Source organism: Corvus moneduloides, chromosome Z (genome assembly GCF_009650955.1).
Source record: "Corvus moneduloides isolate bCorMon1 chromosome Z, bCorMon1.pri, whole genome shotgun sequence".
Lineage (NCBI taxonomy): Eukaryota > Metazoa > Chordata > Aves > Passeriformes > Corvidae > Corvus > Corvus moneduloides.
Genome location: NC_045511.1, coordinates 28,843,512 through 28,868,330, shown reverse-complemented (window position 1 = coordinate 28,868,330; position 24,819 = coordinate 28,843,512). Strand labels below are relative to the sequence as shown.

The 24,819-nt window shown below is 42.8% G+C and overlaps 2 protein-coding genes across 2 annotated transcripts in view; one reads left to right on the top strand and one right to left on the bottom strand.

The window, feature by feature from the left end:
- Nucleotides 1-174: 174 nt before the first annotated feature.
- On the bottom strand, nucleotides 175-12,963 carry TSTD2 (thiosulfate sulfurtransferase like domain containing 2). The gene is made up of 9 exons (XM_032096291.1): nucleotides 12,847-12,963; nucleotides 12,470-12,774; nucleotides 11,461-11,569; nucleotides 9,687-9,812; nucleotides 7,699-7,804; nucleotides 6,318-6,436; nucleotides 5,526-5,684; nucleotides 4,464-4,602; nucleotides 175-3,142 (listed from the first exon to the last, which is right to left on the bottom strand). The coding sequence occupies exons 1-9, from the start codon at nucleotides 12,946-12,948 to the stop codon at nucleotides 2,883-2,885; spliced, it is 1,425 nt and encodes a 474-aa protein (XP_031952182.1). The 5' UTR covers nucleotides 12,949-12,963; the 3' UTR covers nucleotides 175-2,882.
- Nucleotides 12,964-13,048: 85 nt separating this feature from the next.
- Nucleotides 13,049-24,819, top strand: part of NCBP1 (nuclear cap binding protein subunit 1) — a 32,094-nt gene continuing 20,323 nt past the window's right edge. The window contains exons 1-10 of the mRNA XM_032096290.1: nucleotides 13,049-13,243; nucleotides 13,361-13,446; nucleotides 14,188-14,288; nucleotides 15,464-15,620; nucleotides 16,666-16,773; nucleotides 17,314-17,435; nucleotides 17,926-17,995; nucleotides 19,355-19,570; nucleotides 20,490-20,587; nucleotides 21,895-21,958. Coding sequence (XP_031952181.1) covers nucleotides 13,210-13,243; nucleotides 13,361-13,446; nucleotides 14,188-14,288; nucleotides 15,464-15,620; nucleotides 16,666-16,773; nucleotides 17,314-17,435; nucleotides 17,926-17,995; nucleotides 19,355-19,570; nucleotides 20,490-20,587; nucleotides 21,895-21,958 — 1,056 coding nt within the window. The 5' untranslated portion in view covers nucleotides 13,049-13,209. The remainder of the gene's footprint in view (nucleotides 13,244-13,360; nucleotides 13,447-14,187; nucleotides 14,289-15,463; nucleotides 15,621-16,665; nucleotides 16,774-17,313; nucleotides 17,436-17,925; nucleotides 17,996-19,354; nucleotides 19,571-20,489; nucleotides 20,588-21,894; nucleotides 21,959-24,819) is intronic.

Genomic DNA, 24,819 nt, shown 5'->3' with positions numbered 1-24,819 from the left:
TTCCATGACACAGGCTCAGCTCTTCCCTTGGTTTCAGAATGTAAATGAATCTTATCCTGGAAAATCCTGGTGGTACTAAGAAACACAGACATGCAAGGAGATGCCACTGCAGACCAGGAACACGACCATGGGATACTACTACAGCCCTTAAAAAAAAAAAAAGGAGACGAGAAGAACTTTCTCCTATGTTTTACTGTAGCAGCATCCAAATTAACAATGCAGCCCAAAGGTATCTTAAGCTGTCAGGATCATTCCGGGTTCCTTGGCTTAACTCACAGAGCTGTTTTGCTGCAGGATGCATCTGACAGCTGAGGGTGATGCAGCAGAGACAGGTGGTGCTGAGGCATCAGGCCGTGTGGTGAAAGGCTTTAAGCTGTGCAGCAATGGAGCTACAAAATGGTGATACTTAGGAGCAAATGTATCCCTGTTTGGCCCAGCAGCTCTCCAGGAAAGGGAGGAAAAGCCATCTGACTTTCCCTCCTGTGACTGCAGCATCTGGAAGTCACAGCCCATCCTGAAAATTCTTCCCTTTCCTGGAGCTCATGTGCCTTCTCTCAGGCATTACCACTGAGATGCCTGGATGCCAACACACAGCTTTTCACTTGCCCTTATTTGTATAAATCTGACAAAACTAACCCAGAAAACAGGCTAGAGAGCCCTCATGGGCTAGCTTGCAAGAAGCAGGCTAAGAATGTCTCTTAGACCCCTCTCTGCAGCAGAGGTAACATGGCTTTATGGGACTCCATCTGTACATCTCAAATCCTTCTCCTCCCATGCCTTAGTGCAGCAAGGACCAGAAGAGAGCTCATGGCTCCCCTCTGCCTTTGAGGTAGAATCTCCAGCTGCTGAGGAGCTCTCAGGAGAATTGTACCTTGTAGCCAGGTCTACCATGTAGCAGACTAGCTAGGTTTCAGTGTTTATCTGCAGAATTAAGCACCTCCAACATAACACGTGAAGTGTATTTGTGCAGTACTTAAAAAATTATAATGGAAGCACTAAAGGTTATTTATCATAGATGTTTCAGAAGTTTACATATAAAATATAGTTGTTGCCATCCTGTACTGATAAGTGATACAGCAACAGCATTACAAATTGATTACAGTGTTACAGACCTGCTGATAAGACTGAATTACAATATTGTGTTCTTTTTAGCCTAACACAGGAGGATGCCATCAGTGCTCTAGACCAGACCTGCAAGTAGAGCTTGCATGTTTCTTCACAAATACTCCAGTTCTCAAAACCACACAGGTTAATCAGACTTGTGCTGAAGGTGTCTACTGATGGGACTTCTCCAATTTCTTCTCAAGGACTGGTTGTTCAGAGATTTACTATTAAATACTATCTTAGAAAGATTCCCAAAGGAAATATTCCTAAGCTTCAGGGTTTTGCCTCATTAATGAAATTGTCCTGAGGACAGTTGATTTCATGGTAGCAATACTGGAAGAAAGAAGAAATGTTTGTCATGGGTTTAATGGAACCAATGCCCATGTATTTAAGTTGCTAGTCAAGCCAACAATGAGGCCTTGCTGAATTAATAGCACCATGGGAGAAAGTTACAATCTATATGAAAATAACATATCACTGTTATTAAGCAACTGCAGAAACCTAAAAAACTGTTTTCTTGCTTTTAAAATCATTTGCCAGTAAAAAAACTCCAAACCCAGTGACTTTGATGTCCTAATGACTTACTGTTTAGTTCCCAGAATGACAGTAAAGTTCAAAGACATTTTTCTGTCAAGACACATCTTCCACACTAATAAATCCTTTCTGTACATTCTACAGCATCAGGCACACAAAACAGCACGTGGGGCAGTATTTTAAGCTCATCTGCTGTAGGTCCCTTCAAAGACAATTTCTCCACTGACAGGTGCTGGAAATTGCATAAACATCTTGCAGCTTTTAAAAAACTTAACTCATGTTTAAAAAGCACAAATGCTCCCCAGAACTTGAATTATTTAACGTGGATAAAGGATCTTGCAGTCTTCTCATAGCTGTTGCTGACATTTATGCACACATGCATCACTTCCAGTGCCATGATGCTGGTATTGTGACAGTCTCTGTGCTCCCCTCTTTGTGTGCCTGTTTCAACATGCTTCAAGCTGTCAGGTTTTTTTAGTGCAAGCAGAGCTGAGCCCTGCATATTTCATACACTGACAAGTTGAGGGGAAAAAACAGTTCCCAGGGAGACTGAGCACTGGAAAGAAGACTGGGTTTGCTGTTCATCCTACAGGTCACAACTAGTATGGCTGGGCAAACAGTATCTCTGGACCTTTGCTCCAGCTCCTTATGCTGCCTTCAGCCAGTTCTACAGGAGAGTTAAGTCAGTAATTTCAGGTAACTTTGCCTTGCTTCTCACTGGTATAAAGCAGAAGATTCAGATAGATGGTGTGCATGTGGAATATATCTTCAGGATCTAATCTGGGCACATACCTACACCAAATTAATAAATCTGCTGTTTGCACACCTTACTACAAGCTGTTGAAGCAGATGCATGATCCTTGGAGAGGTCAGACAGGTTGATCTCCATGCAGGAAGAAAAAAATTGAATTGTTCTTAAGTTGCTTCAGTTTCTTTTGAATTGTGAGCAGCTCTGTCATGTTGCAGATACTCTGCTCCAAAATCCCCACAGTAAAGGCCACACTACAAGACTGTACCCAGGGAGAGTAATCCTGTAGTGCTGGTGATGGATTGGGCACTCTGGTAATTTACAGGCAAGTAATGGATGGTTTTGAGGGCATACTCTATGTTTAAAGGCAGCATATGAACAGGACTTTCCAAGCCAACATATTTTCATAATTTCCAAACCTAACTGATTAGCAAATAGAGATCTGGTTACGGAAGCCCTTCACATGAGCACATGCCAGATTAGCCAATTAAACAGCTTAATCTTTCCCTGTGTCCAGCATCCTTGGTGAGACATTTTCAATTGGTACCCTTGGCCGTCTCCTTGTACACTCACATTCCTCCTTAAGTGTCTGTCCTGAAGCCCTTGAAGTCACCTTGAGCTCCTTCTCTTGACAAACAGGACAGCAAGCTGTAAGACCTTTGTTGCAACAACTTGGACACGTCAGGACAAGCTGCCGGCAGTGCTGACTGGAACAAAGTTTATACTGGTCCCACAGCACCCCACAGTATCTGCATGCTGGAGGGAGGAGGAAAATAAAAAGTTAATACCCATACTGGTCTGGCTGTTCCCTTGCAGAGGGCTTGCCAAGGCAGCAGGGGGTTGCCAGCTCTCATTTAAGTGGCTGTCGTCTTGCAGGTTTTTAATTCCTGTTTAGCTTGATCTTCTAGAAGCTAGTTCATTTTAAAACACCTTTTTTACCTAAGACAGTTTTCTCTCTGGAAAAGAGGAGAGTGCTCACCACTGCTTTCTCTAGTTCTGAACAGACAGATTTAGAGATTCTTGCTGCCAAGAGAAGAAGACAGGCAGGTGGCAACTAAGTCAGTACGCAGGAATGTCACCTGCTGGTGAAGGGGATGTTATGGAACTTCCTTCCATCTACAAGCAATGGCTTGTGCAGACAGGGTGCCATTTGCAGTCCTGGTAGAGTCCTTCCAAAACACCACAGGTTTTAACTCCTTTAACTGAAAACTACATCCCAGTTTAGCTGTACCACCAAGAAGGTGGATGCCACAGCACTTCCCCTTGAAACTTCCATAGGGATGGCTGTAATGTATCCAGAGTGTGTTCTGTTTCCACAACAAGTTGGGCCCCTTCAAGATGTATAGAGTAATTGCAGAGGAGGAATGGGGATTATACTTGAAAAGTTACCAACTCAGAGTAAAAACAGCACTGTTTCCTTAGAGCTAGAGCTAAATTCCAGCTACTTCTTGTGCCTGGCAACTGGTAGCAAAATAAGAGATTACTTAATTTCTAGCAACTGAAGAGCAATCGCAGCCAGAAGATCAGGCAATGTTCTTAACAACTAGAGGCCACTGAAATTCTACTGGATATAGAATTTCTTAAGCATGAAAATCACAAAGTGCCGTAGAGTATAGTGCCACTACTCTCCCAATACCTGGCAGTCTTTGTTGATATTCTATGAGACTACTGAAGCAGAGGACTGCTGGCAGCAGGAGAACTATTTAAAACTTTGGTCACTTGGCAAACCACAGTCTGATCAGCACTGTGGGCAACAAGCAGGTAGCAACAGCTGTAGTGCTGGACATATGCCTCCATTGGTGCAGATGGCTCCTAAGAGAGCTATTCTGCAGGGAATACTTCCTTCTACTGCCCCAGTTTTAGTGAACTCTTGCTAGTGACCCCCTTTCCTCTCATTTCTGTTTTACGTGTTAAAGCCATAGAGTTGATAGTCATCATGAGAAGTGACAGCGCTACGAGATCAAACCAAGTATGAGGAAGAACTACACAGACCAGTTTGGCTGTCCCTATCCTGCACACCTCTGGAAATGATTACAATAGCTTCCCAGCCTTCTGCACGTACATTATCTAGTCCTACCTGAGATGATATCTTCATTGGAACAAATGGCGTAACGATCATCAAATACAAACAGCTTCCCCCTGTAGAATCCATCTGGAAACTCTTCTAGGTACTTGTGAATTCCACCTTTTAGCTGGTAAACCTCTCTGCACACTGCCTGTTTAAAGCATATTAGCAGAAAAGCTGAAGGAGACCCCAGCAGTGGCGGTGTGCCAGAGTTCCCAAAGCAAATGTTGTAAATGCCAGGGGTCAGTGAAAAGCAGCAGCCTCTCAGTGACCATCAGATGACACCATGTGCAGCCATAGCTCTGGGCAGTGCCACCAGGGAGTACTGGGCAGCTTCATAATGCTGGCTTGTTGGCATGAACCCAACTCTTCATTTAATGTTATACTCAAAAGAAGCTGGTAACCTCCTCACCTGAGGAAGGTTTGCTGCATCACAGATCTAATGCTTTTGAAACCCCATGAGCTGCTGCTTATTATTCTGTTTTTATTTAGTTAGCTGTTAGCAAAAGCAGAATTTCACACGGTTCACATTGATGCAGTGGGAAAAAGAAACCCAAGGTTTAAATCTCTGGAGAACCTTTCTATTCTGTTCCCTTGATCCTTAAGAGAAGGATCTAGGAGAGGAGTGGGATGGAAAGCACAATTAGAACAATGCACCGTGCTGGATTTAGTTCCACAACACTGGGGAACTAAATCCAGCTGATTTTCACCACGCTGAGATGCTCAAGCTGTGCAGTAATGACCACAGAGCATAACCCAGACAGTCTGTGGAAACACTGTGGAGTGTTTTCAAGCCCTCCGATAACAGTCCTACAAATACCTCTTCTCAGGAAATGGGTTACGTAATTATTTTCACTGCTGTGACACTAGTCCACGCAGGTCAGACTGAGCCACATTGAACTATCCAGGTCCTTGACAGACAGCATGAGACAAGCACGTGTCAGAAGCATTTATCTCCCCACCTGCACATTCGGTAGTTTGTGCACAGTAAGAATTCACCAGCAAGACAAAAGACAGGTGCCCTTAAAGCAGCCTCAACCCCCCAGCACTTGTGCCCTCAGAATGACATCTTACCTTGCTCCTGAGGTAAGCAGAGCCTCTTTCACAACGAATCCCTCCGGTGCAGTACATCAGGACACGCTTATCTTTAAAAAGCTCCAGGTTTTCATCTACATAGCTGGGAAAATAGCTGAACTTCCTGATATCTGGAGCCAGACAGCCCTGGAAGTGTCCCTGCAATTACAAGAGATGACCATGCAACTGGTTACAAGCACTGTTACTGGTAAGGTCTGTGCCTCTAACTAGAGAAAGTAACAAAACTTTGGGCCGGAATACTCAGCTCACTGCAGCTGTTTTAGGCAACTCCTCAGCCACATTTATTCATCAAAACATGTTAAAATCTGTAGGAGGATTCTGGACACAGCAAGTCTCCTTGTTGAAACAAAGAAGAAAGAGCTAAGCAGAACTGTCAGAGAGAGGACAAACCACAACAGTGCATGAGAGGTGGTGGTTGTGACAGCAGGATGCCCCTGTTCTTTCTGACAGATGGGACAAGACAAAAAAATGCTGAAAAACATCCCTGCAAATTATGCTACTTCAAACATTCATGCTCATATTGTATGGACCGCTTCATTTTCTTCCTGCCCCACACTGTATAAGCACTTGGCCAGGCAGGCTCCATGCTCAGTTGCTGGGCAGGTCCTCTACTGCTTGTGTCTAATATTCATTACTAAACTGCACTCTGTACACATACGGTCAATCTGGAGTATGTAATCTCTTCTAACAGTAAGGTTACACCCTCACAATCGTAAATACTTCACCCCAGCACCTGTAATACACTGCAAGAAGCAGGCAAGCAGCACTTACTATTTTACTTTCATAGAAGTTCCTACAGTCCAGCAAGATGGTATCGCTTTGTCCTTGACTGGCCTGAGACAAATACTGTTCTACTTCTCTATGAAATTCCTGAGGGGATAAATGGATTCCTTTAACAAAATAAAACAAAACAAAAAGAAAAAAAAAAGAGGGAGGGGAGAAGAGAAGTGAGAAGCAGAACTATGAAACAATGTCACGTATGAGATCACTGATCCAGATTCTCCTCAGATTTCCAAACAAAAATTTTTTGTGATTGTTCACAGACTTTTCATCCCAACTCAATCAGCCAAGTTTATCCATGTTTGGCTTCCTATACGCAAATGACAGAAAACACAACACTGTTCCACATGACAGAAGAAGCAGCAGACAGGTACCTATCTCTATGACCTTTTGTTGCATCCCCCTGGCTACTCTTACAGTTGTAGAAGAGGGAGTGACATGTTCCCTTTGCTCATCTGTCATTACATTTGGAAGTGCAGAAATACAATTTTTAAAATTAAACTCTTCTTGATAACAATGGAAAATTTCCATATACATGTATTATTTTCAGTGCAACTTCAATTTACAAAAAGTTTCTCAGCTTTCAGGGCTTAGGACTTCTAATCTATTGAAAAACTAAAAAGCTCCACCAGCAAAATCCTTTACCTTTTATAAAAAATACCCCTACAAGCAAACTGCCAGAGTAATAGGAACCATCTCCATAAAATGCTGCAAAATAAGAGGAAAAAGGGAAAAAAAGGAAAGAAATACCCAAACATACATCCCCCAAACTACCACAAAATGGGAGCAAAAAAATAACTGTCTTCCAAATCCACAAAAAGATGCTGTAGAAGTTTGGCACCAACAAAACCTCCTGGTGGAAAAAAAAGCCCAAAGCTGCTCTGTTATTTGCTGTTTGCTGTGCTCCTGCTTACCACCTATGTAAGCATCCTTACAGCAAATCCATAGCCAGGAACACCTAATCAGGCATAATCCATACTAAGCAGCTACAGGTAGCACAAAACAAACGCAGTCGCAGTTCATGCAGAACTTGGATCTGCTTAGCGCAGAAGGCAGGAGCATGGCTGTTAGCTCCAAAACAAGTAAAGCCAAGTCAGCAGTCCCTGCAAGGTAACTGCTTCATGTCATCTGAACTCTTCCCACAAAATGGGAAGTTAATTCTAGAGTTTTCTGAGGCAGCCACACACTTAGCTAGCCAAAACCTGGGCCAGCAAATTCTCTGCAGCAGTAGCTTTTGACTACTAGATTTCTGTATCTATTTCTCCTGAGTCCTGGCCATTGTGCAAAGGGAAATCTTTTTGATGAAGGTATTTTACTCTTCACTCACCTCTCACTTGGGTGAGAGGCTTTATTTTTCATTACATACACTTACCAGTTTCCTTATAAGACACTATCTTTGGATCAACACCCATAGGTACAATTTCTTTGAATACACCAACGCGAAGGTCTGGGAAACAGTGAGCTCCTCCTGCACTGCTCTAGGAAATCAAACACAAAAACAATTCACTAAAATTTGCCTGGTGTCAAAATTATCCACTCACTTTAATTCTACAGCTCATTAGAATATGAAAACATCTTGGTGGCTGAGGGAAAGAAATGTCTCTCCCGCTGAAATCCACACTCTAAATCCTGAAATTTAGGCAGTGGACCCTTAACACGACCTGGAGAACAGGTGTCTTAAGCCCGATGACTACTCTGCAGGTGAGACAGACAGCATTTGGTTGGAAGTGCAGGGATGTACAACAAATCTTAGCCGGAAATATGTTACTAGTAGTTATCGTGAGGCCCCTACAAAAGCATGCTGATCCTTACAGGAATATTAAATAACCTCCTCCAGTAGCGGATCATGCTGCCACATCTAGGCCCTGCAGTTCTCTTCATCCCTCTGGCACCCGACACAAGCACAGCTGTGCCTCCAGTGGTGACATGTGTGATGAGAACTGCAGTGTTCCTGGGTGTGAAGGAAACGTATGGGAGGTCAGCCAGGCACAAGATTTGTTAACAGTGGAGGCTGGCACCTCCTCCCCCCACCCCCCAACCTCAAGTGTGGGATTTCCTCTTCAGAAGTCCTGGTAAGCCCTGTTTTGGTAGGAACCCCCACTGCAGGCTACAAGGAGTGAGAATTTCTGCAGGGCTGAGCCTCAAACACAGCTTAGGCACCATCAAGAATAAGAACACTCAACGATAAGTGCAGTGCTGTGCAGCACTGCCCAGCTGTTATGGAAATCAGTCTGCCATAACTGTAGTAGCCACTGGATATGTTCATAGCCCCAAGCATGGTCCTCACTCCCCTATCCCATGTCTTCATGGCACAGCAACCTGAACGCCTCACTCACTCAGGTATACAGCATTCAGGAGGAACTGTGAGACAGCAAACACCATAGTCCACTAATGTATGAACACTGATGCCCAGAGAGACCATGCAAGATTGAAGGTTTTGCCAAGGTATCAGGGTAATATTCCATCCCTGTTCTGTTTTTCCATCTACATATGACTGTTACTAACACAATTCCTCTTGAAATTCAGCCAAGCGTAACAGACACTTATAAAACTAGGACTGAATCATCACTGCAGCTCAACACAGAATTTGAGTTTCACAAGTTTCACTAACTTCTTTGATCTGGTTCCCTGTGAAAAAATAATAGCACTCCCTGCAAATAAAACTGTGCGGAGAAGAGCTGCTGCCTAAGCAGCAGCTTTCCTTCCTTGCAGCGAAACCAGAACCTGCAGTGGTGGGCAGCCAAAGCCTACCAGAATGCTATGCAGTGCACCAGCCACTGCTGCCCTCACCATGTGAGGACAGCAATCAGTATGTATGCTCCAGCCAGGCACTAACTGGAGTAGGAAGAAACCTCTTGACAGTCCCTGTGTGTCTTCTCTGGAAGGTACCCAATCCATGGAACTGACGGTGCACCTATATGGACACCAAACCATATAGAACCTAAACCAGTAGGCTTCCAGTCAAAGATCTCAAATCAGGGTGAAGAGGACAGTGTGGAAAAACTTTGCTGGGTTAAGCACATGTTGTGATACCTGCTCAGTCTGGAATAAATGCTTGTTGCAGAATGGTGGAGCTTAAGTACACTCCCTCACTCACCTGTACTGGGGGACTTTGCAGCTGCACCCATAGCTGCCAAAGCTTGTAAGAGCTGCTATCACTGCTCATGTAAACTGCTAATTCTGGTAAAACCCAGCAAAGATACCTAAACAAGGTATGGTTAAGATCCATTTACTTAGGTAAGTGCTGAGAGAGCAGAACTGCTAAGGCAGAAGTAATACTGTCAAGAAGGAATGTACTTATTTCTTGAAAATTAAATTACCTGCATTAACAATGTCTATGTAAAAATTATTTTTTCATACCTTGAAATCCTCTTGACACAAAATGTTTTTGAACAGAGGCTGGGAAAGCATAACTTTAATGTAGAGACTGGTAGCTACTTTGCTTCCACCAACTGTCCCATTAATCCCTTCTGAAGCAACTCGTACCTAGAAGGCAAGAGGAGAAGCTGGGGCTGAACCTTAGTTACAGCAAAACAGATCACAGTGAAATTGGCAAAATATGACTGGGTGACAAAAGGCAGGCACAGGAGTATGTTCAGAAAAGAGACTACTTAATAAGGAAGGAAAATATGGTTATACTGAAGTTGAACATAAAGACAGTAAACAGAAAAAAAAAACCCAACAACCCCGTAATGACTTCTGAGCCATTTCAAAGGATCACATCAGGACAGTCAGAAGAGTCTACGCAATAAACAGAAAAATGCTGTATAAATAGAGAAATTGCTGTCTGCAAATCCTGCAGTCAGCATTAGAATTCCCACTGGAAGTTGCCTCAGAAAGAACAATAGGCTTGTGCCCCATGACTCACACAGCTAAAAAAGAGAATGTGAATATGCATAACATCATATCTAATATTAAATTTAAGATGAGTCATTTTATCTGCAGCACTGACAAATGAACAAAAGCTCTGAAGGAGGGGGGCAGGGGGAGAAGGGAGAAAGATTGAATATAAGAAGCAAGGAAAAAACAAACTGGTTGGGAAGGTAAATGCTGTACCTGTCTTGGAAATGACATGAAAAAAAGGAAAGAAAAGAAACTCGAAAAAAATGCTAACCACCAGGCAAGATAGCTGAGCAGAAAAAGCAGTGAACCCATCCATTTCACACCCAGACCTGTGCTGATGTACCACTAGCAAGAGTAGCAAGAAGCTACTCAGGAAGACAAGTCACAGATAAAAGGAGCCTCCAACTCCAAGTTGCCCTCCTTCTCCCCACAGACAGTGTAGGAACATCAACTTTGCAAGGCTAAAATTCACCTTCTCCCACAGCCTCCAGAGGCCACCTACACAAGCAACTCACATCCTTGGTCTAGCCTGCCAGGAATGAACAGACTGTGCAGAAATGAGAACTGCTATGCTGTGGCGTGGTCTAAGGTGTTGGTTGCTCTCACCTAATTCCCGACAGTATGGATTACAGCATGGTGTAGCCATTGTGACTGGGAGACCACTGTGCACTGAGGAGGGAGGGTACAGGTAACCAGTGAGTGGAGCAGGCACAGACCCATGCAATTCCTCCAGCTTGGCCCTCAGGCTGTGTTGTGCTGCTCATGCCCTTTAGCCACAGGATACACCCAGCCTGCTACTGCTAACTGAGACACCTGCATGCGGCTCCCTGCTGACACCAGTGATTAAGCCACTTTTGTCTCCTTGCCTTTATCTAAAAGCGCATCACGAATTTCTCATGTGAATATCTTTTCTGTTTGACAGCAGGAGTGATAAAAAGACTCATTTTCCTGTTTCCATGTGTAACAGTGATGGAAATGGGGTAACCCTTGCAAGGACAGGGTCTGCACAGTGTCTTGTCTGTGAGGCTCACTCGATGCCACACAACTGAGGGTTCCCTGCACCAAAAGGGATTTAAGATGATGTGTAGTTTTTTTTCTTTGTTGTGTTAGGTCTTAAATACAATTCTAAAAGATACTTTATGGAGTCTGAATGCCTCTCTTAACGGAATCATAACAGACTAGCACCTTCTGGTGCAAAACACACCTCGTTCTCCACATACCCCATCATCCTGCACTAAATAAAGATGTGGGGATTTTTCCTTAAGAATAAAACCATTGCTTAAAACCTTACCTTGCCAGTGAGATGTAGATGCTGACACAAAGCCTTTTGCCAAGCACAGAGCTTCTCTGGATCTTTCACCTCACAGTAACAGTAATAGAGAAGTACTTCTCCCACCTGGCTGCCCATAGCATGACAAAGATAAGCAAACAGAAAACAGATGTTAAGAAAGAACAAAATTATACTATTAGCAGTAACCATTCAAAAAACAGACAATTTTCTTCTGGCAGACATGTGGAGGAAAAAAACCCACAAACAAACAAACTTTAGACAGATTAGCACTGCTGGGTTTGATTTATTTCAAACAGAAGGAATATTAACTAAAGAAAGCTCCCACACTTCCAGTTCTCAGGACTGGTTACAAAATGAACTCTTCTGTGCTGCATGGGACATCACTGCCAGTAGCCTACCATGTGCTTTCCTCACACACAGGACACAAGAATTGCCGACTTTTGTGCACACAAGCATCCCATTAAACGCTCACTTTTCCACAGTGGCATTTGAAACCTCAAGCACTTACGCTATCTAAATTTAAAAAGTCAAAACTTTTTGTGAGATAGCGTGTTCCTGCATTCTGTGCATCACAGGCCGAACTCTCTCCTAGTCAGAAACATTTTTGTGTAACTACTTCATAACTAAACGAGCCCTTAAGGAACCAGAACGAGCAGCAGAAAAGAACCTGTGCAGAGCACAACCTGCTGTTCTCTTTTCTGTTACGGTCCTTCCTTACAGATCCAAGCTGTCAAGCAACACACCCATACAGGCCTGCTTTAACAGCATGGGATGATGTAACTCGGACAGTTCAATCCACCATTAAAAACTGCAGTGCATCTAAGTCTTTATATAAAAGATACCCAAAGAATCAGAAGAGCTAGAGGAATATTGGAGAAGACTCTTCTGTACCTTAAAAGTGTCGCTTGACTGAATCTCATAAGAAATACTACTGGCAGATGATCATGTAAAACGTGAGCAGCCAAATACCCCAGTCCTGGACCTTCAGAGCGGCGAGGGGCTTCCTTACCTTGTCAGATCATCATGGCTAACGTGGCTTGTGTCCGGGAGCGCCCAGGAGATCTCCGGGTTGCTGCAGGAGTGCCCGCTCGGCCGGGCCGCGCTGCCCGCGGGGCTGCCTCCGGCCTCCGCCGGCGCCGCACCGAGCCCTGCCTGCCGCCCGACGTCTCCGGAGTGGTGCAGAGCCACGTGCCTGTGGATGCCGGGCAGCTCCTCGAACGCCTGCCGGCAGCACCGCCACCGCACGCCCTCTCCGCCGCCGGGACACCGCGACGCGGCCGGCACCTCCTTGGCTTTGACGAACAGGGAAAAGGCCTGGAACGCACCGCAAGCGTCCGCGTTACCGAGGTTACCGCGCTCCCCGGCCCAGGCCCGGCCCCGACCCACCTTCCTGCGGGCGGCCGCGCGCTGCTTCCTGCCCGCCGCGGCCCCCTCGGCGCTGCCCCGCGGCGAGCCCGGCCCGGGCGGCGCCGCCTCGCCCGGCACCATCTCCGCCTCTCCGCCGGCAAGCGCCCGCTCTCCTCCTCCTCCACTTCCTCCTCCTCCCTGCCCCGGAAGCGCTCGTGTTCCGCAGGGAAGCGGGCGGGAGACACCGGGCCCGCCCCGGAAACAGCGCGGCCGCGGGCGGGGAAGGAGTGCGCTTGCTCGGCCCGCGCGAGGTGTCTCGGCCCGGCGCTTCCCGGAGCTCCCCATCGCTCCTCACCGTTCCTCACCTCTTCTCCCGACCGCTCCTCCGCGCCGCTCCCCGCCATGTCGCGGCGGCGGCACAGCGACGACAGCGATGGTGAGCCCCGCGTCCCCCCTGAGGTGGCCCGGCAGGGAGGGTGGATTGGGCGGGATGGAGGAGCGGCAGGATTTCTCCGGCGTCGGTAACGCTGTGTTCGGTGTGTTGTTGGAGCAGGGCAGCCCCACAAGAGGCGGAGGACGTCCGAGCCGTCGGAGATCGAGGAGAGGCTCGAGTCGCTCATCTGCAGGGTGGGAGAGAAGGTAGGCGGGCCGGCGGCTCGGGAGAGTTAAAGCCTTGTTTCCCTCCGCCCCCTCCTCTTCCCCTGTGCGGTGTGGGAGCACTTCGTCTATAGTAGCGACCCACAGAGAAAATACTTGTTTTATGAAATAGGTGGAAAGTTGCCCGTTTTTGCAAAGCCACGTGCTGTGGCGGGCAAGTGCTTAAATCGTAGCGTGGCGTTTCCCCGTCAGCGATAAACGGCCGGGAAGAATAGTTACCATTGTATCTAAAGATGGTGTTGCTGATTGTCGTCTGCGAAGGGCGTGTAGGAATTAACTGGTCTGCCTGTGGCACAGGTTTCCAGTCCCGACAGAACTGGGGGCTAATGGAGGAGGGGGTGGAAGAACAAAAGATTACGGTGTTCCGAAAATCAGGGTGTTTTGCTTCGTGCTGTGCTGTTAATCAATGCTCGGCCGCGTTACTGGGATGCTCCTGAGGTGATATCAGATCTTGCATCCCTGGGGAGCGCTGGAGTTCCTAGCAGGGGAGAGCTTGGCGGTCAGGGGAGCTTGGCGGTCGGGTGCAGCTGTTCTGAGGAGTAGCTGCTCCTCTCAGGCAAGCGAGAACAGATCTTCGCTGCTGATGGAACTGGATTGTTGCCCTGAAAAAAGAGGGGACATGAAAAAGGATACTCTGGCCCAACTTCATTGTCTTACATGTGAGAGTCAGGCTAGTTCATTTTGCCTGTTGATGATGAATCGGTTTTTTATTTTTTTTTTTAGAGTAATTCATCTTTGGAGAGCAACCTGGAGGGCCTAGCTGGTGTTTTGGAAGCTGATCTGCCAAATTACAAAAGCAAGATACTGAGAATACTGTGTACTGTGTACGTATGGAGGAGGTCTGGGAATATGGGACATGCTTTCTTTGTGCAAAAGTTTAAGTGTTTAAGGTAGTCTGAAGGCCATGAATAGCTTTAGTTCCTGATTGCTGTCTTAGCATGGAGTTTGTCTTACTACAAATGAAAGGAATAGAGGAATAAGCTCATTACGTACTGGGTGTAATTCCAGGAAAATACCTCTTTACATTGCTTTGACTTGAAATATGTACAGAGGCTCAAAGCAGGTAGAAGAAACGTCAGAACTGGTGTGCAGCAGCTGTGGGAGCACAGCAGGGCTGGGCAAAATCCTGTTCCCACATGAAATGCTTAAGACCACCAAAATTATTGGCTGCTAACAATTACCTGCATTATCTGTGATGTTTTCTCACTGCTTTCTCTTCCCTGGCAATGATGTGCTCGTGTCTTTGTAAGCCCATTTGCTAGAGGAGGGCAACTGGGAACATGAAGAGCAGAAACCAGGCTCTCTGGTGGCTGATAGCGCTCCTTCCTCTCCCTCACAAAGTGCTGGAGCAGAGGTGCCATGTGAGGGTCACTGAGTGGTGTTGAGGAAGGGGTTGTGCGGGGTCTATGTCAGGAGGTAAGACAAGTACGAAGGAAACGTATGGTGGAGACTATATAGCCTATGCTAAGTTTTTGCAGATACTTACAGTCTATTTTGTAGCAATAATAAAAGGCAAATAGTGTGCTTCCTTCCCCCGTAGCAGAAAGACATTTCTGGAAGTACAGTTACATGCATACAAAAATGATAGAGGAAAATTACTTCTATACAGTAGGACCTGGCCCTCCCTATGCTGTATAATAACATTAGTTCTAAATTGTGAGCTTAGAACAACTTCTTGCATTCTTGCAATAAATTCTGTCACTTAAATTATTTGTCCAGCCCTCTGGAATACTCAAAAATTAGATATAAATGAAAAGCAAATACTTTTAGTGTACAGGAAAGAGGCACCTGCCTTTCTAAATGTCTGTGGTTAAAATAAGAAAAATAATGTCTGTAGATATATCCATGGGATAAAACTGTAAGATCATGTTTAGCTGTCTGCTGTTATTACCTCGTGAGGCGAGTTTAACTTACAACAAGCAGATTCTAAGATGCTGTGCAGCGGCCAGTTGGCACATGATGGATAAAAACTAACACAGTGTTTCTTTCTCTGTGTCAGCGCACGTCTGCTACCAGAAAAGCTTACTGTTTACACGACATTGGTGGGGTTGCTGAATGCCAGGAACTACAATTTTGGCGGGGAATTTGTAGAAGCCATGATTCGTCAGCTTAAAGAATGTCTGAAAGTAAATATGTATAACGAAGCTGTGCATTTAGTAAGTGGAGTTTTGTTTGTCTATTTGTTTCACATTCTTTTTCTTTCATCCTTCTTTCACCTTTTTGTTGCAGAAGAGCTGGACTTTGCAGTATGTGCTACAGTCTCTTTTGCTGTCAATGTGCAGGCATTTTAAATATTCCAAGAGGAAATGTGTGCTATGTGAGGAGTATTTTCTTCTTCAGGGGCGAGGAATCATATTACATTTGCAAAATTTACTTCCAGCTGTATCTTTTTCACAGTAAAAAATTAAATTTGCATTAAACAGACATGCTTCTCCCTGCCTGTTCTTCAGTCAAATGTAAAAGATAAAAGAAAGCCAGTGCACTTTCATTGTATTCAGAGGTACATGACGATCTTGTGGCTCCCATGGAAAAAAAATTAAAAGAAAATGAACAGTGTAGTTCTTAAAAGCTATTTTTGATGTCTGGTTTCATTCTGCTGTTGAGGGCTGAAGATCAAGCAGTCAGTTTTAGGTTCTGCCTGTCTTTGAAACCATTTGCTTCATTCTTGCTGCTTATAGATTTGTTTGCTGAAAGGTATTAGAACTACAGCACTGTCTGATTTAGAAGCCCGCTGCCAAGTTCCCCACCGTCTTCTGAAACCCGGTGGTGAAAACTAAGGTTCTAGTCAATAGACTGATGTTCAGTCAACTGTAGGACACTTTTGCTAATAAGATGTAATTGCTAGAATTTCTGTTATTTTAGTAATCTGATACTATATAGAATAGATACAGAAGTACAGGGGTTTTCTTCTGTAGTTTGCGTGTTTCCCACCATTCCTGAATTAGGAATATTATCCTTACAATGTTACTGCAGTGGGAGGGATTAAGGACATTATAATGAGCAGTATATTAGGTGGCACGTATGATGCTTGTTTTCTAGCATTGAGAGGCAAGTCGTGTGTGGTATTTAAGCCTTTGTGGTACTGAAAGAGTATTACACTTTTATTGGTGATTTGTTTTAATCATTTCAGTAATGTTTATTTCTTCTTGTGCAGCCAGTTTAAAAAGTATTCATTTAGAACAATTTTTTTCTCTCCTTTAGGTTCGCTTTCTATCCGATCTTGTGAATTGTCATGTAATAGCTGCACCATCAATGGTAGCTATGTTTGAGAACTTTGTGAGTGTGACACAGGAGGAGGATGTACCCCAAGTAAGCAAAAGATCTGTGGGCTCCCTGGGGCTGTTTTCACAATTTGTCTGTACCTTTCATTCAGTACTTATGCTTAGAACAGGGAGGTTTTAGAGAGAGCAGCCTAAATGGATTGACACATACAGTTTCCTGAGCATTAGTAAAAGGAGTCTGTGGCAATTGAGAAATATGTATACAGTAAGAAAATATGGTCCTTTATAGTGAAGTGGCCGAATTGAATTTATTTTACCTTACTCTGGCAGTTGCAGAGTGCCTAGCTTTTCTGCTATACTGATAACATCCAGAAGAACTTTGAAAGTGATCCCATTTATCCCATTTTTTAAGTCTACCTAACACAGTTCAAATGAAAAATTATACTTTTCAAGCATTAATTTTTTATTTTTTTTTTTTTTTTTGTATCTTGCCTATCCAAGGTGCAACTGCTGGTCTTTACATTCCCCCAAAACACCTTGCTGATGTTTTAAATTAAAATGTGTGTGTGTACCAAATCTGTTGGAGCTTACTTGTATACTCAGGTTTTGGTATATTACCTTTCTATAGGTGCGATGTGACTGGTATATGTTTGCATTTCTGTCATCTTTGCCTTGGGTTGGAAAGGAGTTATATGAGAAAAAGGATGCTGAAATGGATCGTCTCTTGTCTCAGACAGAAAGTTATTTGAAGTAAGTTGTAACTGGTTAGAAACACTCTCTTTGGTATCTGTTTGGTGCAAAATAATAGCTTTGATTATTTCTCACTTTAAAGTATTCTGAAGCCTTAGGTCTGAACCATTTTGTGGGGGGAACAAAGTCCTAAAAATGCAGTAGGTGGAGAGATTCTTGAATTTGAAAAGTTTTATGGTCTTGTCTAGTTTTAGGGTATGTTGAAGGTCTGCTCATGCTGGGGCAGCAGGAGTTGTAGGTGTGCTATTAACACTGGTAGATTTTTACATTAGTACCGTGCAGCATCACTGCTTTCTGTCTAGGTCCTTCAAGTTAATATTGTTATCAAGATAGGATAATAGAGATATTTTAAGTAATCACAAACTTTGTTTTTATATGCTGTAGACTTCATCAGCTGAAGAGAACGAATACTAGTACATGCACAATAAAAACAAAACTTCTGCCCTAAATTAGTCTATTAAAGGTCAGGTTTTCTCTCCTGTTTAAACAGACGCCGCCAGAAGATCCATGTACCTATGCTGCAAGTGTGGACTGCTGATAAACCACATCCACAAGAAGAGGTGATTAAACTTTACACTGCATTCTTTCAGAAAGTTTGAAAAATAATTTTTACCAAGGTGTTCTTTTATATCGCAATTAAAAGACATCTCTAAAAGTATGAATGCTTTGAATTGTCTGCTGTTTGGCATTGATTCCAACAAGTTCTGTGTGGGGAATTCTTTTCCAAGTATTGGGCTGAAATGAGAGGTTGATTTGAGTAAGAAGGAGGGTGTTCTGTTTTTTGCTGCAGGCCCTTGAGGAAATGTTACAAAGTAAACTGTAGTGTTTGGTTTTGAACTGCAGGTTACAGGGCTTCATGTTAAAAGGACTTTCTGTGTGAAACAGAATATATGTCATTTGTTACTTACCCTTAAATGTTTTCCCTCTGCAAGAAAGAAACCTTTGTAGTGGCTTTGTTTTTTCTCAACTTTAGGAAATGCTAAACAAATACATAGAAACCGTATGCAGAAGTTACCATGCTATTTTTCTTTACAATTAAGCCAGAAATACTGGAGAGGAGAGGTGGCATCTGGCTAACTTAGGTGGGATTTGCCTTTTTGGATATTCTTGAGGTTTTTTCTTTCCCCTCACTTTCAGGACAAATGTTGGACAGTGGAATCTAAATTGATTTTCTGGGATATTTTGCAACTTTGTCCTCTTAGATTGTGTTCATTGTTCTGATTAAGTCACAGTCTTAAAAATTATCTTGTTAAACATAGTTTGGAGGGATGGCCTTCCTGATTATGATCAGTTTGTCTACATGAGTTTTTTGCCTGCCCAGTGTCTGAATTTTGTTATTTAGTTCAATAAAGGAGAGATTAGGTGACTGTGTTTGAGACCCCCAGAGTATTTGCAGACATGACTGTTCACATCAGGTGCTAGTTGTTACTCATTTTGTTCACGTTTTGTAGTGTCATAATTTCGGTAAATGCAAAGCCCTTGCATGTAAAGATGTTTCTTGCAAATGTTATAACTTGAAATTTGCGTTCAGTAAGGCCACAGGCCTCCAGACTTCTTGCAGTACTTAAACAAACCAAGATTATTGCCGATTGCACAGGTGTCAGTGCCATCTCTGTGAGAATACCACCAGAGAGTAGTGACTGTTCACTGCTGTGGTTTCACTGGGACTCCTGAGGTGCCTGTTGGTGTTTAAAAAGTTGCCAGCAGTTAAATTTTACTGGCACAAAACTGTGTTGGACTTAGGAGTAGTTCTGGCATTTAGAGTTCTTACATTATTTGTTGGTTTATTGAATCAGCAGTTTAAGAAACTTTGTTTTTTTCTGAATGTAGTATGGAATGTATACATTTCAGCTAGTTCAGGAAACTGCTGTTTTGTTTGGAGATTCAGCAGATCTGATGTTTCTCACCTTTTCCTTCAGTATCTAGACTGCCTTTGGTCTCAGATTCAGAAATTGAAAAAAGACCGTTGGCAAGAGCGGCACATCCTGAGGCCCTACTTGGCTTTTGACAGTGTTCTCTGTGAGGCACTGCAACACAATCTGCCACCCTTCACACCCCCACCTCACACTGAAGATTCTGTATACCCAATGCCGAGGGTTATTTTTAGGATGTTTGACTACACGGATGACCCTGAGGTATGTGATTGCTGTGGGGAATGGTGAATGGATTTCAGAGTTAACTTCCTGGAGCAATATTGGTGAAAATGTGATGTCTTCTCTCCCAGGATAGGAAGTGGTTTGAAGGCCAGCAGCAATTTTGCTTTGGTACTTCTGCAGAAATCCACTAAGTGACCAAATTACTGTAAAAAGCAAGTTTGTGAGGAGCAGAATTTAGAGAGTAAAATGTTGTGATGCTGTCATTTAGAGGACAATGTTGACTGAATTCTCTAATGTCTCTAGTAAAACTGCATTCACAGAGTTAGATTGAGCTTCAAAAAAGTTGGTGACTCAAGTCTTTTTCTAGGCTAGGTATTTGTTGTAGTGTTTATCTTCTGTTAAAATCTGTTGATGCATATTGTGGAACAAAGGAATGCAGGGAAAGTATATGTACTGCTTTCCCCAAATGCTTTTATACCTCCTTTTGCACGAGTCTGCTGCCTTTTACCTTCGCTTATTGGCCTCTGGATTTCTCAGTGAAGACCATGAGTGTGTATTCTTTCCATTGTATGGCTTTATTTCTTTAGCATAGTCTAGCTCAGCTGTGATTTTCTTTCCAGGCTGCATGGTGGTAGCCTGCCAAGTGGCTCCACAAAGCAAAGAAAGAAGCAGATGCTCTGTGAACTTAGAATCATTTTCTCTGATTTTGTTCCTATATCTTCTTGTAATGAGTCCTAGTATTCATTTTGTTTTAAACATGAGTGACTTTGAGGTTCACGTGGAAATGTGTCATACCAGCTTTCCAGTCCTGAAGGATATAGGGCAGTTGAGACCTCATGGTGTTTATGTAGAAGTTGGGCTACTTTTTTCTACCTGTAAATGTATCTAGGATAGCTTTCTGCCTGTGATACCACTGCATTAGCAGTGATCTTCATGAGTCTTCATTCTTTCTTGCCAGGGTCCTGTCATGCCTGGCAGCCACTCCGTGGAAAGATTTGTAATAGAAGAGAACCTCCACTGCATCATCAAATCCCACTGGAAAGAGAGAAAGACTTGGTAGGAGGAGCTTGGTACTGGGGGGCCCTGGAACTTTTTAAATGGCTTTGGTGCCAGAGGGGATATGTCCTGCACTGGTTAGGCAAGAGCTCGAGATCAAACATTTCCTGAAGCTGGTGATGAAAGTTTATTTGCTACTATTTTGTTTATCTGTGCTAAAACTGTTGCCTGGAATAATGTGTATCCATAACATCCAGATAACAGAGAGTCTGTGTAATCTGGGGGCAGTGATTTCTTGGGAAGGGAATCCCTTGATAATACAGAATGTGCTGCAAAAAGTATGCAGACATGCCTTATTCCTCATGGGAGCTCTGTGAACAATGTGGTTGTGTTGTGCTTCCTGGAATGCTGATTAGTTGGGGCAGTGAGCCTTGAGCTGGTTCATCTGCAACTAACTGAGCACTGGTGTTCATGGACATCTCCTTGTTGTGCTTCCTGTGGGAATTACATGCCAGAGATAATTGAGTTTACTCTGGGGAGTCACTGCAGAGCCAGGTTTCGTCAGTTTCAATTCAGCTGTGCCAGGAGGCAGTCAGGACACTTTTCTTCATTTCTGCCCAAACACTCTCTGTTGTGGGTAATTGATAACCAAGATGGTTTGCCACAGCTGTCACACTTCTGTATGAAAATTATCAAACCCTGTATAGTATGCAAGAAGTGGGCAAAAATAATGTTTTTGGTGATGGCATGTGATAAAGTTTTGTGGTTGCAGCTGTTTGTTTCAGCAGAAACTAGAAATTCAGTGTTGCAGTTACTGGGATAGGCTTTGTTAATTCTCAGAGGAAGGTAAAAGACCACGGGAGATACAAGATGTGCCAGAGAGGTAGTTTGCTTTGCACAAATGATAGGTGATAACAACCTGATTAAAAGATTAAGCATTTGAAACATGAGAGTTTCTAATATAAACCACTAGCTTAATTGTGCTTTCAAGTCATTCCGAACATTTTATTGTTTGGGGTAGATTTTTTCCCCTTTTCACATACACATGCCGCAATTACAGATCCCAGTGGCTTTCTATGCTAAACTACTGGGGATAGCAGGATAGTGTTCGAGTGATGTTACTGCTGCATAGAGAGTACATTGTTACAGATCATAGTTCAGGCAATGCTAGCCTGTCCTTGTGCTGTTTCTTTTCTTAAGTGCTCTATGGGTTGAATAACAGACTTTGGAAGGATTATTGATTTGTTTGGTGCTGTTTTAATAGGAACTCTTGCCCAGAATTAAGCATTTTCTGTAATTCTGTTACTTGATTTTTGTATCACATTTGCTGTGTTATGTTTGAATTAAATGTATCTGTGGTTTTGCAGTGCTGCACAGCTGTTGAGCTATCCGGGAAATAACAAGATCCCTTTGAACTACCATATAGTAGAGGTATGGATTTTATAGATCACCTTTTCGGAGCACCATTATTTCATGAGTAACATGTCCCGGTTAGTTCCACTTAAATTACAGTTTGATTTGGGAATCAACCAAAATTTTGTTAAATTCAACCAGCAGCTTTTAAATGAGCAGGTTATATACAGTTGAGTGATAGTCTTGTGCTTTTGTTGTCATTTTAACTTGGTGCAGTCAAACAAGAGGAAATGTACACAAACTGAAATACAAGAAACTCCATTTAAACATAAGAAAAATCTATTTTTAATGCAAAGGTGATTAAGCACTAGAAGAGTTTGGAGAGAGAACTTGTAGACTTTATCCGTGCAGAAGTTCAAAACCTAACAGGACACAGCCCTAAGCAGCCTGCTCTAGGTGACCCTGCATTATGCAGAGGGCTTTTGAGTTGATGATCTCCAGTTAGATTCAGCCAGTCTGCATGATTTTATGTTTGGGTCTTCTAAATTATTTTGTTCTACTAGCCTTGAAAACAACTTGTGGAGCGGCAGTGTATTTCCTCTGGGATATTCTCCTTATTAGAAAATTCTAGATAACTCTTACGTGCACCAGCAGAGTAGCATAGGTCTTCTTTTACTGCCCTCATTGACAAGTCTGTTTTCAAGTTGCAGTGCTGTATAAAACTTCACTGATTTTCATAAAAAATTCAGATAAATTAACAGATTACAGTAACAGCAACTTGTCATATAAAGGCTTTCTGAAGAAGTAACTGTAGGTATGAATTTCAGAGCTAATTATGACAAGAAATAATCCCATGTAGAAGATTTATCATAAAGTGGAGTTGAGAATTCCTTTTGGCACCAAAATGCCAAATATTCTGATTGCTGTGAAGTTACATGAGTTTTGGTCACCTTGGTTTTTTTCTACTCTGAATTCAGAACAGTATTAAATTTATCTATCACATTAAACAATATTAAAATTAGGAGTAATTTTATGCCTTAACATTGAAGTATATTCAGTGATTTTACTTCCAGTATCTTGAAGTGCTGTAAAAAGTGATGAAAAAACAAAAAGTGTACAAATTCTATGACTAACACTAATAATTTCCTTTTTTCCTTGCAATTTTGAGTTATTTTAGACTATTGACTTCATTATTTGTCTGGCTGCTCAATTTTAATGAAGATCTAGAGTTTTTAAGGCTTAGCATAGGATTTTTTCATGCTTCTCTTCATTCTGCTTACTATTCCACCCTTGTAAGTCTTCTCTGACAGTCTCTCACCAACAGTCATGTTGGTGATATGCAGCTTTCAACAACAGTTCAATCTGTGAAATTTCACTAATTTTTTCAGTAAGTCACAGAACTGTAGAAAAAATGTGGTCTAACAAATAAAGCCAAATGTTATTTAGAGTTCAGGATGTGAGAGTTAGACAGAAGTAAATGTAGCCTGACAGTAGTTGTTGGTACCTTCCCAAGTATTTCTACTTTGGAGGTCCCCGAGACTCCACTTTGCACTTTGTTGGCTACAGAATGCTCCATGCTGTCTGAAACCTGTGTGAAAAACTGAAATGTGGCACTTTTCTCTCAGTGACTTCTTCTAGATGCACACATGGGTATTTCTGGTAGCTGTTAAGAGAGTGTCTGTGCAGCCTCACTGGCCTGTTGGACTGCTGTGCCTTGTGCTCCTTTAGTTTTTGGTACAACTTGCACTCGACACAGTTCAGACTTCCAGAGCATCAGTGTCTTCAGGTCTTTCTTGTGGCCTTATTATTGTCATAAAATATGGCAAGACAGTTTGAAATACTTAAGTGGAATATTTGGTAATGACCATATGATCAATGTCAGAAATACAGTTTTATGTAGTATCTCAAACAGGATGCAATTGACTGTCCAGTTGTTATTGCCTGTCTTGAAAAATGGAGCCATTTTCTGCCTAAGAGTTCTCCCTACCTTTTGGCCATAGCTGTATTAACAATATGTCCAAATTACGCTGACATAGAGAGGTTCCCCAGTATCTTACAGTCTCTCTATACTTTCAAGTCCTTCCTTAGAAAAACAAGTTCTACTCTATGTGTTTTCATATGCTGTTTTTGGAATCTATAAATGGATGTTGATTTCTTACACAAGTAAGACTTTTCTAAAAAAAAAGGCTCCTTTAAGCTTTATTCAGAAGTTTAAAGAGGAAACTGATCAAACATACTGAATCAAAGTTTCCCGACTCCTTTGATGTAATTTAAATTTAGTTGAGAGTGGAATAGAAAATAAACAACTCAGAGGTGGATGTTGTACAGTGATGACTTTTTCCTAGCACTCAGAGCTTGACATGCTGTTATTATAGGCAAACTTTAAAAACACAAATGCTGACTGCAGGATTCTTTTCAGGTTTCTTAGAAGGGTTTCTTCCAAGGGGTAGTGAGCATATGTATTTGTTGTAGGAAATGCTGATTGTAATTCTCAGTTTAAAGTTGTGACTTCATTTGTATATGGTTTTGTGCAGGAGAAAAGAGGACACAAGGGAAATGATATAAATGTAATTTTAATGTAGATATTCTTTCATACTAAATGCTTAGGCTTCATTTAATGAATTTAGTACTTACTTTTCCACAGGATCAAATTATTTCTGCATTTCTCAGATCATACGGTATCACTGCAGTAGATCATATTATAACTATGCCCATTTCTACAGTTACATGCTGTGTTTGTTCGGCATAATAGATGTGTAGTGCTGGTGTTGTGTTAGTATGCAATGGTAAGAGCAGTTAAAGTGGACTGTATTAGCACAGTGTTGTGTTGCAACTACCTTTTACTGGTTCTTTCTCTTTTTCCTGGAACATGCATTTGGCAGGAAAATATAGGTCTTTGTGGTCTGTGGCCACTGTTGTGAAGCTGAGAGTTGTGCAGG